Source organism: Canis lupus, chromosome 1 (genome assembly GCF_011100685.1).
Source record: "Canis lupus familiaris isolate Mischka breed German Shepherd chromosome 1, alternate assembly UU_Cfam_GSD_1.0, whole genome shotgun sequence".
Lineage (NCBI taxonomy): Eukaryota > Metazoa > Chordata > Mammalia > Carnivora > Canidae > Canis > Canis lupus.
In genome coordinates, this window is record NC_049222.1 from 117,346,798 (window position 1) to 117,361,101 (window position 14,304).

General features: G+C 39.1%; 1 protein-coding gene across 14 annotated transcripts in view; it reads left to right on the top strand.

Moving 5' to 3' along the window:
• The window catches only part of ZNF565 (zinc finger protein 565), a 36,563-nt gene extending 22,713 nt beyond the window's left edge, over positions 1-13,850 (top strand). For all 14 annotated transcript variants that reach the window (XM_038529173.1, XM_038529172.1, XM_038529169.1 and 11 more), the window contains 3 exons: positions 2,149-2,275; positions 2,942-3,037; positions 10,121-13,850. In XM_038529173.1, the coding sequence (XP_038385101.1) occupies positions 2,149-2,275; positions 2,942-3,037; positions 10,121-11,388 (1,491 nt within the window). In that variant the 3' untranslated portion in view covers positions 11,389-13,850. The remainder of the gene's footprint in view (positions 1-2,148; positions 2,276-2,941; positions 3,038-10,120) is intronic.
• The last annotated feature ends 454 nt before the right edge of the window (positions 13,851-14,304 follow it).

Genomic DNA, 14,304 nt, shown 5'->3' on the forward strand with positions numbered 1-14,304 from the left:
GTTATAATTTTTCCAATGGGGCAGCCCTGGTGGCGCAGTGGTTTAGCGCCGCCTGCAGCCTGGGGTGTGATCCTGGAGACCCGGGATCGAGTCCCACATCGGGCTTCCTGCATGGAGCCTGCTTCTCCCTCTGCCTGTGTCTCTGCCTCTCTCTTCGCTCTCTCTGAATGAATGAATAAGTAAATCTTTTAAAAAAAATTTTTTTTTCCAATGCCTAGGTGTTTGCAGTAGAAGCCTCCCTCACCCTTGCAGTATAAACATGGTCAGAGCTGGAATGGTTGGTCTTGGTTTCAGTGTGTGGTGACATCTCCTTCTTTATAAGGCCTTCAGGATAGGGACTGTGATTGGGAACTTAAATTACAGAAAGTTCTTTGGTCTTGCAAGGGAATATATGAGAAACAACCATAAAATGGTCATTTTTGAGGTTGAACAATATGTGTTGATTGTGGGTCAAATTTATGTGACTAAGGTACACCTTCTATCAGCTTTCTTATTTCAGGAACAAGGAGAATTAGACAGTGAAGAATGATAAAATAAGCATTAAAGATTTTGCAAATCTTGTTTAAGGTAGATGCTCCTAAATAAGAGAATGATTATATCTAATAGGATATAAGATGCATTGTTATACAACAGATAAAAATCTCTGTGTTTCCTATAAAATTTGCCATAACAGAATATATGCTTATGATATCTAACCAACTGCTTTTCATTGGAGACCCTGTCGGCATTCTCAGCAGTTCTTTATTGTATGGAACTGTCCTGGGTATGTGGCCCAGATAAATCAGGACACTTAACATTCCTGATGCAAGACACTAAATGCCAGCAGCACACTGCCCCCAACCCCAGCCAACCTCCCTCAACATTGTGACAACTAGACCATATCCTGCATGATCCCAAATGCCTGAAGTGGAAGATATAACCTGGATTGAGATCCTCAAATTAATTATAAACCTGAGTCTTCAGGATAGTTTTAAAACTTCTATAAATCCTATATTTTAAGAGAGTTTAATAAGACATTTTGGATTCTATCTTTTTCATTATCTCCATGGAGAAATGGTAAAGGACTCATTTTTAAAGACTTTACTTTAAAGGCTCTTGTTTCTTGTATTTTGTCTATGGTATTTTATTTGTACGATCCCACTTACCTAGATTTTGCTCATTCCCAGACCCATGTAGAAAATAGAAGAAGAGTCCTACTATATGAAAGAGGTTTTAGCTCTAGCTTCAGGAATATTCAAAAGCATGTAGGCCTCTAGTCAAATAAAAGTGCTTATTATACTACCTTCATGGCATAGGCATTCCATCCTAGCTTGCTTTTTTTAAATTATTTTTATTTATTTATGATAGTCACACAGAGAGAGAGAGAGAGAGAGAGAGAGAGGCAGAGGGAGAAGCAGGCTCCATGCACCGGGAGCCCGACGTGGGATTCGATCCCGGGTCTCCAGGATCACGCCCCGGGCCAAAGGCAGGCACTAAACCACTGCACCACCCAGGGATCCCTCACCCTAGCTTGCTTGATCACCTCCTTCCTACAGCGCCACTCTCCATCTCCTCTCTTTCGATCTTTCAGACATTTTCCTGGATGAGTCGGGTTGTTAACATCTGAACATGCTCATCAATTTTAACCTCATTTATTTTTTTAAAATATTTTATTTATTTATTCATGAGAAACAGAGAGAGAGAGGCAGAGACACAGGCACAGAGAGAAGCAGGCTCCATGCAGGGAGCCTGACGTGGGACTTGATCCCGGGTCTCCAGGATCACTCCCTGGGCTGAAGACAGATGCTCAACCCCTGAGCCACCCAGGCGTCCCTGGCTGTTATGCTTTAAAAAAAAAAAAAAAAAAAAAAAAAGCTGATCTGTCAAATACTAAAATATTTATGGGTAAAATACTATGATGTTTGGTATTTGGTCTGTGGGATCTGCCTCAAAATATACCAGTAGTAAAAAAAAAAAAAAAAAAAAAAGAAGAAGAAGAAGAAATAAAACAAGATTTGCAAAATCATGTTAATTGTCAAAGCAGAGTGATGGATTCATGGAGATCATTATCCTACTCTGAATACTTTGTTGTATTTTGAAATTTTTTGTAATAAATGAAAAAATTAAAGTCCTTTCATTTACTAGTAATGCATGGGTTTATTATTTCAGGGATTGGTAACATTCAGGGATGTGGCCATAGAGTTCTCTCAGGAAGAATGGAAGTGCCTGGAACCTGCACAGAGAGACTTGTACAAGGATGTGACTCTGGAGAACTTCAGTAACTTGGTCTCACTAGGTAAGGATGCAGGTTCCCAGGGCATACAACATAAGGAAGTTGTTACCACCTCTGGTAAAGGGAGAAAACTTCACTGGACAATGGTGAGAGCTGGAGTCATGGAGAAGGGCCCAGCTCGCAGCAATAGTAGCAACTTCCAGAACTCCTTGGTCAGAGGAGGGAGGGAGAGGGATAAATACCATGAACTCTCTCATTCTACCCACTGGCTTCCTGCTGATTCTTTCCATATGCTAAACCCAATGAGAAACCATGGAGCCAGAATAATACAGTCCTGTCAGGTGAGCTGTCAGGGCACAGAGCAGGACCAAGAACAGAGAGGAATGGCAGTGGGGAGGAGAGGGCAAATGAAGAATGATCACCATAGTTATCTACTCTAAATAATTCTAGACTAGCCTTCTGGAATTTCTGGTATCTTCATGATGAATATTTAAGGACACTTAGAAGTTTCTGGCTGAATTTCTGTTCTCTGTTCCCAAGAGACTCGTTTGTGCTTTATGGAAGTAGAAGTGGGTAGTTCCATGGTCACCTCTGTCTTCCTGTCCTTTGAACAAACTTTACTCCTCCTTCATTCCTTCCTTCATAATGTCTCTCTTTCTTGGTGACTAAGGGACTGGGTTTGAATTTTGGAACAGGACAATCATGCTCCATTTCTTTTCCTGTAAACAGGACTTTCCATTTCTAAGCCTGATGTCATTTCCTTATTGGAGCAAGGGAGAGAACCCTGGATGATTACAAATGATATGACAGGACTGTGGTGTCCAGGTGAGCGAGGGGTGATCCAGTGGGGGAGGACATTGGGAATAATAGCCAGTGGGTGTGTAAACCAATAGCAATAACTTAAGTTATTGTTGAGAAGCTTCCCTCCAAGCCATATAGAAAACTGTGGAACAAACAGCCTGAGACATGCAGACACAAAAGAGTAAAGATCTTATCAGCATCCCTTGCCCTTACCCCCTATTAGTCCCTCCCTCTTCTTTCTTCTTGCATATTTTCCTCCCATTTCAAAAAGGGACATGTTCCCTTCTTCCCCAGCGGCTGCCTTTTTACTTGTACTTTGGATCCTTTTTCCTGCAAGTAACTTCATCCCTTAGAAACTTTTCTGGCAGCCCTGGTGGCTCAGCGGTTTAGTGCTGCCTTCAGCCAGGGGCGTGATCATGGAGGCCTGGGCTCGAGTCCCGCATGGGGCTCCCTGAATGGAGCCTGCTTCTCCCTCTGCCTCTCTCTCTCTCTGTGACTCTCGTGAATAAATAAAATCTAAAAAAAAAAAAACCTTGTTTTGTTTTTATCAAACAGCTCACTTTACCCAATTAAGCAATTCATTAATTCCCAAATGTTTGGGAGAGAAGATTGTGTAGTGGCTAAGGGCACTGACTTGGGAATCAGACTGAGTTCAAATCTTGTGTCTGCCAATTACTAGATTTGTGAGTTTAGATAAATTGCTTAAAATCTCTGTGCTTCAGTTTTCTCCTCTGCAAATGAGATAAAAACGGAGCCTTCCTCATATAGTTATTGTTGTGATTGTTATAGGAATTAATAATGTGAAAATGCCCAAAACAATGGCAGGCAGTAGTGACCACTAAGTAAAGATTATCAAGTGTTATTAATTAGCACGTGCTGCACAATATTGGAATCTTTGAATACTTAATCTTTGAATACTTTGAATACCCTCTGCAACTTCTCTGTTATTGTTGTTTATTTTCATCTGGGATTATTTTTTCTCTATCTAAAGAAAACCCTTAAAATTTCCTTTTGTGTAGGTCTGCTCAACAAATTCTGTGGTTTTGATTGCATGAAAATGTCTTTTTTCTATCTTTCTTGTAGGATATTTAAATGAGAATGGAATTCTGTATTAGCAGTAAATTTTCTGAGCCCCAAGAACAAATCATACCACTGCCTTTTCTCTTCCAATGTCGTCACTAAGTCAAGTTGTTCCAATTTCGCTAAATGTTCTCCACATATATTTTAAACTAGTATCCCTTGGGCAATATACTTGCCTTTCTGTTTACCTCTAACCCTTTTGATTATATTATTCAGAATCTTTGTGTCCTTTTAATTTTGTCTGTGCTGGTGCTATGAAATTCTGAGAGCTGTTTCTTGTACTATAAGTAATGTTACTGCATTTTACACTTCTATAAAGATGAATTTTAGATCCTTGTTGCAAGCTGTACTTTCATCAGTATACTCCTTTCTTTATTATGTCACTTGGTGCTTTTAACCTTGAATTCTGTTTTTTTCTGATATTCCATCAAATGCCCTCTTTTTGTTGGCTTAAAAATTATGACATCTTTGCTTATCCTTTTTTAAAAAATTATTGCCAGGCAACCCAGGTGGCTCACTGGTTTAGCGCCACCTTCAGCCCGGGGCGTGATCCTGGAGACCTGGGATCGAGTCCCACATCAGGCTCCCTGCATGCAGCCTGCTTCTCCCTCTGCCTGTGTCTCTGCCTCTCTCTCTCTCTCTCTCTTTCTCTCTCTCTCTCTGTCTCTCATGAATAAATGAATAAAATCTTAAAAAAAAAAAGAACAAGGGATCCCTGGGTGGCGCAGCGGTTTGGCGCCTGCCTTTGGCCCAGGGTGCGATCCTGGAGACCCGGGATCAAATCCCACGTCGGGCTCCCGGTGCATGGAGCCTGCTTCTCCCTCTGCCTATGTCTCTGCCTCTCTCTCTCTCTCTCTATCATAAATAAAATAAAAATAAAAAAATAAAAAAAAAAAGAACAAAAAATTTACTATGTGGTCCTCTACAAAAAAATTTATTGACTGTTGCCTAGATTCACCCTCACCCCAACCCACTCTGATTTTGTTTTAATGAATTCTACTTTCATACCATCATTGTTCTTATAATATTTCATAAATTTATAGTATGCATTATTCCTCACTAGCAATAAAGATGTAAGCCAGTCATCTGCATGCTATGGTTGGTGGGCCATCCAGCCTGCTGCCTGTTTTTATATGGCCTGTGAGCCTATCGAATTCTATAAATGTCTTCGAAGGGGTGCATATACACAATTAAAATGATTATGTGTGTGGATTGATGTTAGTATTTGGCAGTAATAGCTATAGGAAACATTTCCAAAGATTAAATAAACATAAAATCTCATTACAGATCAGCACCAACAGATGAACACTCAGCATCAATTTTGATGCTGGAGAACACTAACCTCCTAGTTCAGGTATAGCTGAACTAGCTTTAAATCACCAAGACATCTGCACTTCAGAGTTCAAAAACTGAGAAACCAGCCTTCTGACTTTTCTTTGTACTTTGACTCTAACCCACATTTCCATGGGAGAGTGGACTCCAAGGTTAAGATTGATCAGGTGTGGTAGATACACCAATAAAGTACTCAAGTTTTCTTTCTGTGTTTATTACTTTCCTATGGCTTCTGTAACAAATTACCACAAACTTGGTGGCTTACAACAATATAAATTTATTATTTTGCAGTTCTGGAGATTGGAAGTTCAAAATACATCTCAGTGAACTAAAACCAAGATGTCTGCAGGGCTATATTCCTTTCTTTAGAAGGAGAACCTTTTTTTTTTTTTTTTTTTTTTTTTTGCCTTTTCCAGCTTGCATTCCTTGGATCATACCCCCCTTCCATCTTCAAAGTCAGCAGGATAACATCTTCAAATTTCCCTCTCTGATTCTGACTCTCCTACTTCCCTCTTTCACTTAGAAGACCCTTGTGATTACAATGAGCCTACCCAGGTAATCCCTATCTCATGGTCAGCTGAGTAGCAATCTTAATTCCCCTTTGCTGTGTACTATTCACAGATAGTACAATCCACAATTGGGATGTGGACATCTTGGCCGGGGAGAGGGGTGGGCAGCAGCTACCACTCTGTATGTCAATTTGGTTTGATGGTGGGGTTTTTTTTCCACTTTTAAAAAAATCATTTTATTTCTTTTTCCCATCACGGTAAGTGTACTCTTTAATCCCCATTCCCTATTTCTCCCATCCCTCCACCTACCTCACCATCTGGTAACCATTAGTTTGTTCTCTGTAATTAAGAGTCGGTTTCTTAGTTTGTCTCTCCCTTTTTTTCTTTTGCTCATTTGTTTTCTTAAATTACACATGAGTGAGATCAAGATCATACAGTATTTGTCTCTGACTTACTTATTTCACTTAGCATTATATTCTCCAGCTCCATCCATGTTGTTGCAGACACCAAGATTTTATTCTTGTTTATGGCTGAATATTCCATGTGCATATGTACCATACCTTATTTATCCATTCACCTATCAATGGAAACTTAGGTTGCTTCCATAGTTTGGCTAAATAATGCTACAATAATGTAAGGGTGCATGTATCCCTTTGAATTAGTATTTTTGTGTTTTGGGGGTAAGTACCCAGTAGTGTGATTCCTGGATCATAGAGTAATCACATTTTTTATTTTTTTAAAGAGTTCTTTTTAAAGATTTTATTTATTTATTCATGAGAGAGAGAGAGAGGCAGAGACACAGGCACAGGGAGAAGCAGGCTCCATGCAGGGAGCCCAATGTGGGACTCTATCCCTGGTCTCCGGGATCACACCCTGGGCTGAAGGCGGCGCTAAGCTGCTGAGCCACCTGGGCTGCCCCACTTTTAATTTTTTGAGGAACTTCCATACTCCAACCCCACAAGGGCTACACCAATGTGTATTCTCACCAACAGTGCACAAGGTTCCCTTTCCTTCTCATCCTTGCTAATATTTGTTGTTTCTTGTGTTTCTTATTTTAGCCATTCTGACAGGTGTGAGGTGATATCTCATTGTAGTTTTGATTTGCATTTCCCTAACGATAAGTGATTTTGAGCATCTTTTCATGTATTTGTTGGCCATCTGTATCTCTTCTTTGGAGAAATGTCTCCAGGGATCCGTGGGTGGCTTTCTCCTAGTATTTGTATGGTTTCTATTTTCTCTTAATGTTAAAACTATTTGGAGTTTATTCTGGTATGTAGTGCCGTAATATATGGTTACATTTTTATCGTTTTCCAAATGAGTATCCAGTTGCCCCAACATTATTTCTTACAAAAATTATTCTTTTTTCCTTTGAAATACCACCTTTATAATAAATTCAATTTCCATATAAACTTCAGTCCTATCCTGGCCTTTTGTGCTCTATTGGTCTGTTTCTAGGATCCAATATTTATTCATCAAACAACCCATTATTAAATTTTTTTTTATATTCTAGGGTTTGGTTATAATAGCTAGGAAGAAAGGGCATATTTTTGGGATGCCTGGATGGCTGTCAGTTAAGTGTCAACTCTTTTTTTTTTTTTTTTTTTTGAGTGTCAACTCTTGATTTCAGCTGAGGTCTTGATCTCATGGTTGTGAGTTCGAGCCCTGCATTGGGCTTCACGCTGGGCATGGAGCCTTTTAAAAAAAAAAAAAAAAGGAAAGAAAGAAAGGCTGTATTTCTACCTTTCGGGAGACTTAGGAGAAGTCTTTTGTTGACAAAAGGTCAACAGATGAATAACTAGATGAAAATCTAATTACAACTGATAAAAAGTGTTATGAAGACCAGGTGCAAGAGATGGATCAGGCTGGGATCCCTGGATGGCGCAGCGGTTTAGTGCCTGCCTTTGGCCCAGGGCACAATCCTAGAGACCCGGGATCGAGTCCCACGTCGGGCTCCCTGCATGGAGCCTGCTTCTCCCTCTGCCTATGTCTCTGCCTCTCTCTCTCTGTGTGACTATCATAAATAAATAAAAATTAAAAAAAAAAAAAGAATCAGGCTGAAATCTTTTCCAAAAATGTGAGTTTTAATCTGAGACTTGAAGGATGAGAAAAGCAGTCATAAAAAAAAAAAAAAAAAAAAAAGCAAGCAGTCATACAAAGAGCCCAGGACAGATGGAAGACCTTGATGAGAGATCTAGGATGGAAAAGACCTGCATTTATTTTAGAAAGCTTGTGGCTTAATACACAAGGAGCAAAGGAGAGAGTGTTCAATATGAATATGCATTGTCCTTGGTTAAAAGAGAATAACAACAAAGATAGGCAGGGACTCGCTTTGCCAAGAGCCTATGAACCATGGCAATGACTTTGGAATTTATTGGAATTTTTCCAGTGAATTTGGAAGTGCAATGAGGCTAGGAAAAATTTTAAGCAGGGATTTTCATTTTTATTGGCATTAGCATCATGTGCTGGAAAGTGTTTAAGAACATAAATGCTGGGGCGCCTGGGTGGCTCAGTCCAACTCTTGGTTTTGGCTCAGGTCATGATATCAGGGTCATGGGATCCAGCCCCATATTGGGCTCTGCACTCAGTGGAGCAGCTATTTTGAGATTCTCTCCTTCTGCCCCTTCCATTTTGTCTCTCTGTCTCTTTCTCTCTAACATTAATAAATCTTAAAAAAAAAAAATAGATGCTTTGTTTATATGAAGTGCCCAGAAACTGGCAAATTTATAGAGACAGAGTTAATGGTTCTCCGCCATTAGTGATTGGTGGGGGATAGAGGGAATGGAGAGTGATGAATGACTCATTAATGGGCACAAGGGGGCAGCCCCAGTGGCTCAGCAGTTTAGTGCTGCCTTCAGCCTGGGGTGTGATCCTGGAGACCCAGGATCGAGTCCCACATCAGGCTCCCTGCATGGAGCCTGCTTCTCCCTCTGCCTGTGTCTCTGCCTGTCTCTCTGTCTGTCTCTCTGTCTCTGTCTCTCTCTCATGAATAAATAAATAAAATATTTAAAAAAAAATGGGCACAAGGTTTCTATTTGGAGTGATAAGAATGTAATAGAACTAGATAGTGGTAATAGTTGCATGACATTAGGAAGTATCACAAACTACTAAATTGTAGTCTTTAAAATGGAAGGGATTTGTATTTTATGAATTTTATATCAATTGAAATATATATGTATTTAATATATATATCTAAGTGTATATAGATATGTATATACAGGCAAGCATAAGCAGAACAAGCATACCTTGGACAAGCAACCTTGTCTGTACTCCTTAGATTTTGATTCAGTCTAGGGTGGTCTTAGACATTTATTTATTTATTATTATTATTTTTTTATGATAGTCACAGAGAGAGAGAGAGAGGCAGAGACACAGGCAGAGGGAGAAGCAGGCTCCATGCACCGGGAGCCCGACGTGGGATTCGATCCTGGATCTCCAGGATCACGCCCTGAGCCAAAGGCAAGCGCCAAACCGCTGCACCACCCAGGGATCCCTAGACATTTATATTATTAACAGTCTTCTCGGATGATTCTAATCTTTATAAAAATTGAGAAACCCCAGCTTAGTTTCTTTTCTTTTCTTGCTCCTTTCTGGCACCATATGAGCTCTCATCATATTTGTGCTTTCATGTACTCTTTAGAAATTGCACAGCAGGGATCCCTGGGTGGCTCAGCGGTTTGGCGTCTGCCTTTGGCCCAGGGCGTGATCCTGGAGTCCCGGGATCGAGTCCCGCGTCGGGCTCCCAGCATGGAGCCTGCTTCTCCCTCCTCCTGTGTCTCTGCCTCTCTCTCTCTGTCTATCATAAATGAATAAATCTTTAAAAAAAAAAAAAAAAAAAGAGGGATCCCTGGGTGGCACAGCGGTTTGGCGCCTGCCTTTGGCCCAGGGCGCAATCCCAGAGACCCGGGATCGAATCCCACATCGGGCTCCCGGTGCATGGAGCCTGCTTCTCCCTCTGCCTGTGTCTGTGCCCCTCTCTCTCTCTCTGTGACTATCATAAATAAAAAAAATAAATAAATAAATAAAAAGAAATTGCACAGCAACATTTGAGACTTAAATAAGCCATTCACTTTTTTTTTAAGCCATTCAATTTTTAAGGTGATTTTCATTTTGTCTCTCTAGTCTGCTATAGAATTTTTTATTTCTCTTAAAAGAATAAAACTGCTTGTATTTCTTTTTTCTTTTTCAGAGCTGGAGTCCAGATGTGAGAAATTTCCACAAAAAGATATTTCTGAAGTAGAGTCATTCAATTGGGAGATAGTAGAAAGCCTTAAACGCTGTGATTTTGATGGCTCCGGTTTAAGAGATGACTGGGAATACAAAGGCCAATTTGAAAGACAACGAGTAACTCAGGAATGCTGTTTCAAGCAAGTAAAAGTCACGTATGAAAACATTCCCACTTTTGAGCATACATCTCTCACTTTACATCAGAACAATGAGATTGGTGAGAAACTGATTGAATGTAATGAATGTGGGAAAGCATTTAGCCGTGGCTCACACCTGATTCAGCATCAGAAAACTCATACTGGTGAAAAACCCTTTGAATGTAAGGAATGTGGGAAGGCCTTTAGTCGTGCCTCACACCTTGTTCAGCATCAGAGAATTCATACAGGTGAGAAGCCTTATGACTGTAAGGAATGTGGGAAGGCCTTTGGCCGTACTTCAGAACTTATTCTGCATCAAAGACTTCATACTGGTGTCAAACCCTATGAGTGTAAAGAATGTGGGAAGACCTTTAGACAGCATTCACAACTTATTCTGCATCAAAGAACTCACACAGGTGAGAAACCCTATGTATGTAAAGACTGTGGGAAGGCTTTTATTCGTGGCTCACAACTTACTGTTCATCGGAGAATTCATACAGGTGCTAGACCCTATCAGTGTAAAGACTGTGGGAAAGCCTTTAGACAGCATTCACAGCTTACTGTCCACCAGAGGATTCATACTGGTGAGAAACCCTATGAGTGTAAGGAATGTGGGAAGGGCTTCATTCATAGTTCAGAAGTTACTCGACATCAAAGAATTCATTCTGGGGAGAAACCCTATGAATGTAAGGAATGTGGGAAGGCCTTTAGACAACACGCACAGCTTACACGACATCAGAGAGTTCATACAGGTGACAGACCTTATGAATGTAAGGACTGTGGGAAGGCATTTAGTCGTAGTTCATACCTTATTCAACATCAAAGGATTCATACAGGTGACAAACCCTATGAATGTAAGGAATGTGGGAAAGCCTTTATTCGTGTTTCACAACTGACTCATCATCAGCGAATTCATACTTGTGAGAAACCCTATCAATGTAGGGAATGTGGAATGGCCTTTATTCGTAGTTCACAACTTACTGAACATCAGAGAATTCATCCTGGGATCAAACCATACGAATGTAGAGAATGTGGGCAGGCCTTTATTCTTGGCTCACAGCTCATCGAACACTACAGAATTCACACCGGTTAAAAAGCCTTGAATGTTAGGGGTATAGGAGCCTTTACATGGAGTTCACACCTGACTCAGTATTAGATAATGTATATGTAATGTAATTAATGTGAAAACCTTCACTTGTCACTTCCATTATGGAATATCAGATAACTCATACCAGAAGAAAATTCAATAAATGTGGGAATTCTTTTTGCCTCACACTCACTACTTACTAAGCATCAGAAAACTTATGCCGAAAAAAAATATTAATATGAATATGGAAAACCTTTTTATTACCACTCAAAATGTGTTAAACTTCTGAGAATTCCTAATAGAAAATGACCTTATTAAGATATTTTGTGAATGTGCCTTTTACCATGACCTACATCTTACTTAACATTATCTCAATTCTACCAGTTACTGACTGTAGAGCATTAGACAAATAATACAGTCTTCCTGTTCCTCAATTTATTTTTAAGCAGTGACCATTTTACTTACCTAATAGAGTTTTCCTGATGACTATCAGATATTTTATATAAAGCCTGTGTTCAATAAATTTTAGTTACCATTCTTAATAACAGTATTTATGTTGAGTTCCTGTGAGAAGAGGGCCTTATGAATGCATCAAATATCAAAAAAGCCTTCATAACCACTTATTATAAAACTTCATTCTAGAAACCATAGTCACATATAATTATCATGAGGTCTTCATGATATTTAAAGCTAGAAAGTCACAAGATTAGAAATTAACAGAAGAGTAGCCAAAAGAAATCTACCCATTTAGAAATCTAAAGCGACCTTCAAATATAACTTAAAAAGCAATAAAAAAAAATTCTACACATCAAAACCAGTTCAGTATAGCCAAAGCCATGTTCCTGTCAAGCTAAGGATTGAAGATGGGGGCTTTTGTTCTCCAAATGTGGATCTCCAGCTCCTACGCATTGCCGGTTACATACTAAGCACATTGAATGAATGGTCAACTCTAAAAATTAGAGGACAATTACCACATAAACCCAAATCAACAGGAAGAACAATAATTAAAAACAAAAAATAATAAAATAGAAAACAACAGTAGGCTTAATATGAAGGTTGTTTATTTAGCAATATAAGATGGACAATTGGCAACCTTGATCTAGGAAAAAAAAACATTTAGCATTACGAATAAGGAAGGGGTAGATATTTCTTTTAAATAGCTACTATGCATGACTTTAATATATTTGGAAATTTAAGGAGGATTTTTATAAAAATATCAAAGTTCAAGAAGATATGGAATACCTGAATAAATCAATGATTGGAGAAGGCTATAAAAAGTCAGTCTGCCTCTTTAAAGAAAACTGTTTAATCTACTGATACTTTAAGGAACAGATAGATAATCCCTGAGAGAAGCTTGCCAGTTTATTTTCAAGGCTAAATAAAATTATGATTTAAAAAAATTCAATAAGAATGGCTCCAAGAAACAAATTATAGATGATTACCATTTGTGAAACTAAATATGAATAAAATCCCCGCTAATTGAATCCTGTCTCTTTAAAGTTCGAAGCTCATTTTAAATGTAATATCTAGAATTTCACCTGTTGTGGATTAATTGCATTTTCAGAATTTTGATATAACTCCAGATGACAATGATGGGAAAAAGAGCCCTGATCCAACCCCATTGATACCTCGATCAGAGCTTGTGAGTGTCAAGAAGCATCCCCTCAGTCCAGGCAAGTGTCTGAGGTAGAGGGCCTGTTGTGTCCCCAGGCCATCCATCTTCTCAGTAATCCTGAGTGTTCGCTAGGACACCTGTATTTTCTGCATGTGTCACTGCCTACACCGGATTAGAAAGTAGTATTCTGTGTGTCATTCTTAAGTGGTTTAATGATTAGGATGACACTGAAGCTATGACGCTAAAAACTCACTCTGAGGGATGCCTCAATGGCTCAGTGATTGGGCGTCTGCCTTTGGCTCAGGTCCTGATCCCATGATCTGGGATTGAGTCCCGCATCAGGCTCCTTGCAGGGAGCCTGCTTCTCCCTCTGCCTATGTCTCTGCCTCTGTCTCTCTTTGTGTCTCTCATGAATAAATAAAATATTTAAAAATAAATAAAAACTCACTCTGAATAATTAAAACACATGCACAGGACAAATATTTTAAAGCTATGATTTGATAGACAGACACAAGTCAATCTCCACACTATCTCTGCCCCTTCCCACCCTGTACTCTATGTCCCTATCAGTATATCAAGTTCTTGTATATACTTCCTGATTTTTATGGTTGCCTAAGTGTAGATATGCACATAACACTGTTTATAAAAGTTTTTTACATAAATGGTAGCAAATTTCTATACTTGCTATTTTTGCTTATCCTTATACCTTGAAATTGGATATCAATACATAAATAGTTGCCTTATGCTTCCTTAACAGCTGCATAGTATGTGTTTCATAATTTATCCTGTCTATTTAGTTTTTTTCATTATTCTTTGCTTTCATTATCCTATAATAAATATCCTTGCATATAAATTATTTTGTATATGTGTGATATCTCTTTAAGGTAAATTCCTGAAAAGGAAGTGCTAAGTCAAAATGAATATACAGTTCTGAAACTTTCTGTTCACATAAAATCTTATAATATACCCCTAGTACCCCCATCACCAGCTAGAGTAATTATCAGCTCATGGCCATTCTTGTTTTATCTGTATTCCCAGCCATTCCCCCACGCTCATATCAGCTTTGAAGTAAATCCCAGCTACATAATTTCATCCATAAATATTTTGTATCTCTAAAATATATCACAATTTGAGAAAATATTTTCAATCCTTTAAAAAAGAAAATGGCAGGGCACCTGAGTGGCTCAGTTGGTTAGGTGTCCAACTCTTGATGGCAGCTCTGGTCTTGATCTCAAGGTCGTAGGTTTAGGCCCTGTGTTGGGTTCTATGCTGATGTGGAGTCTTCTTAAAAAACAAAACAAAAAAAG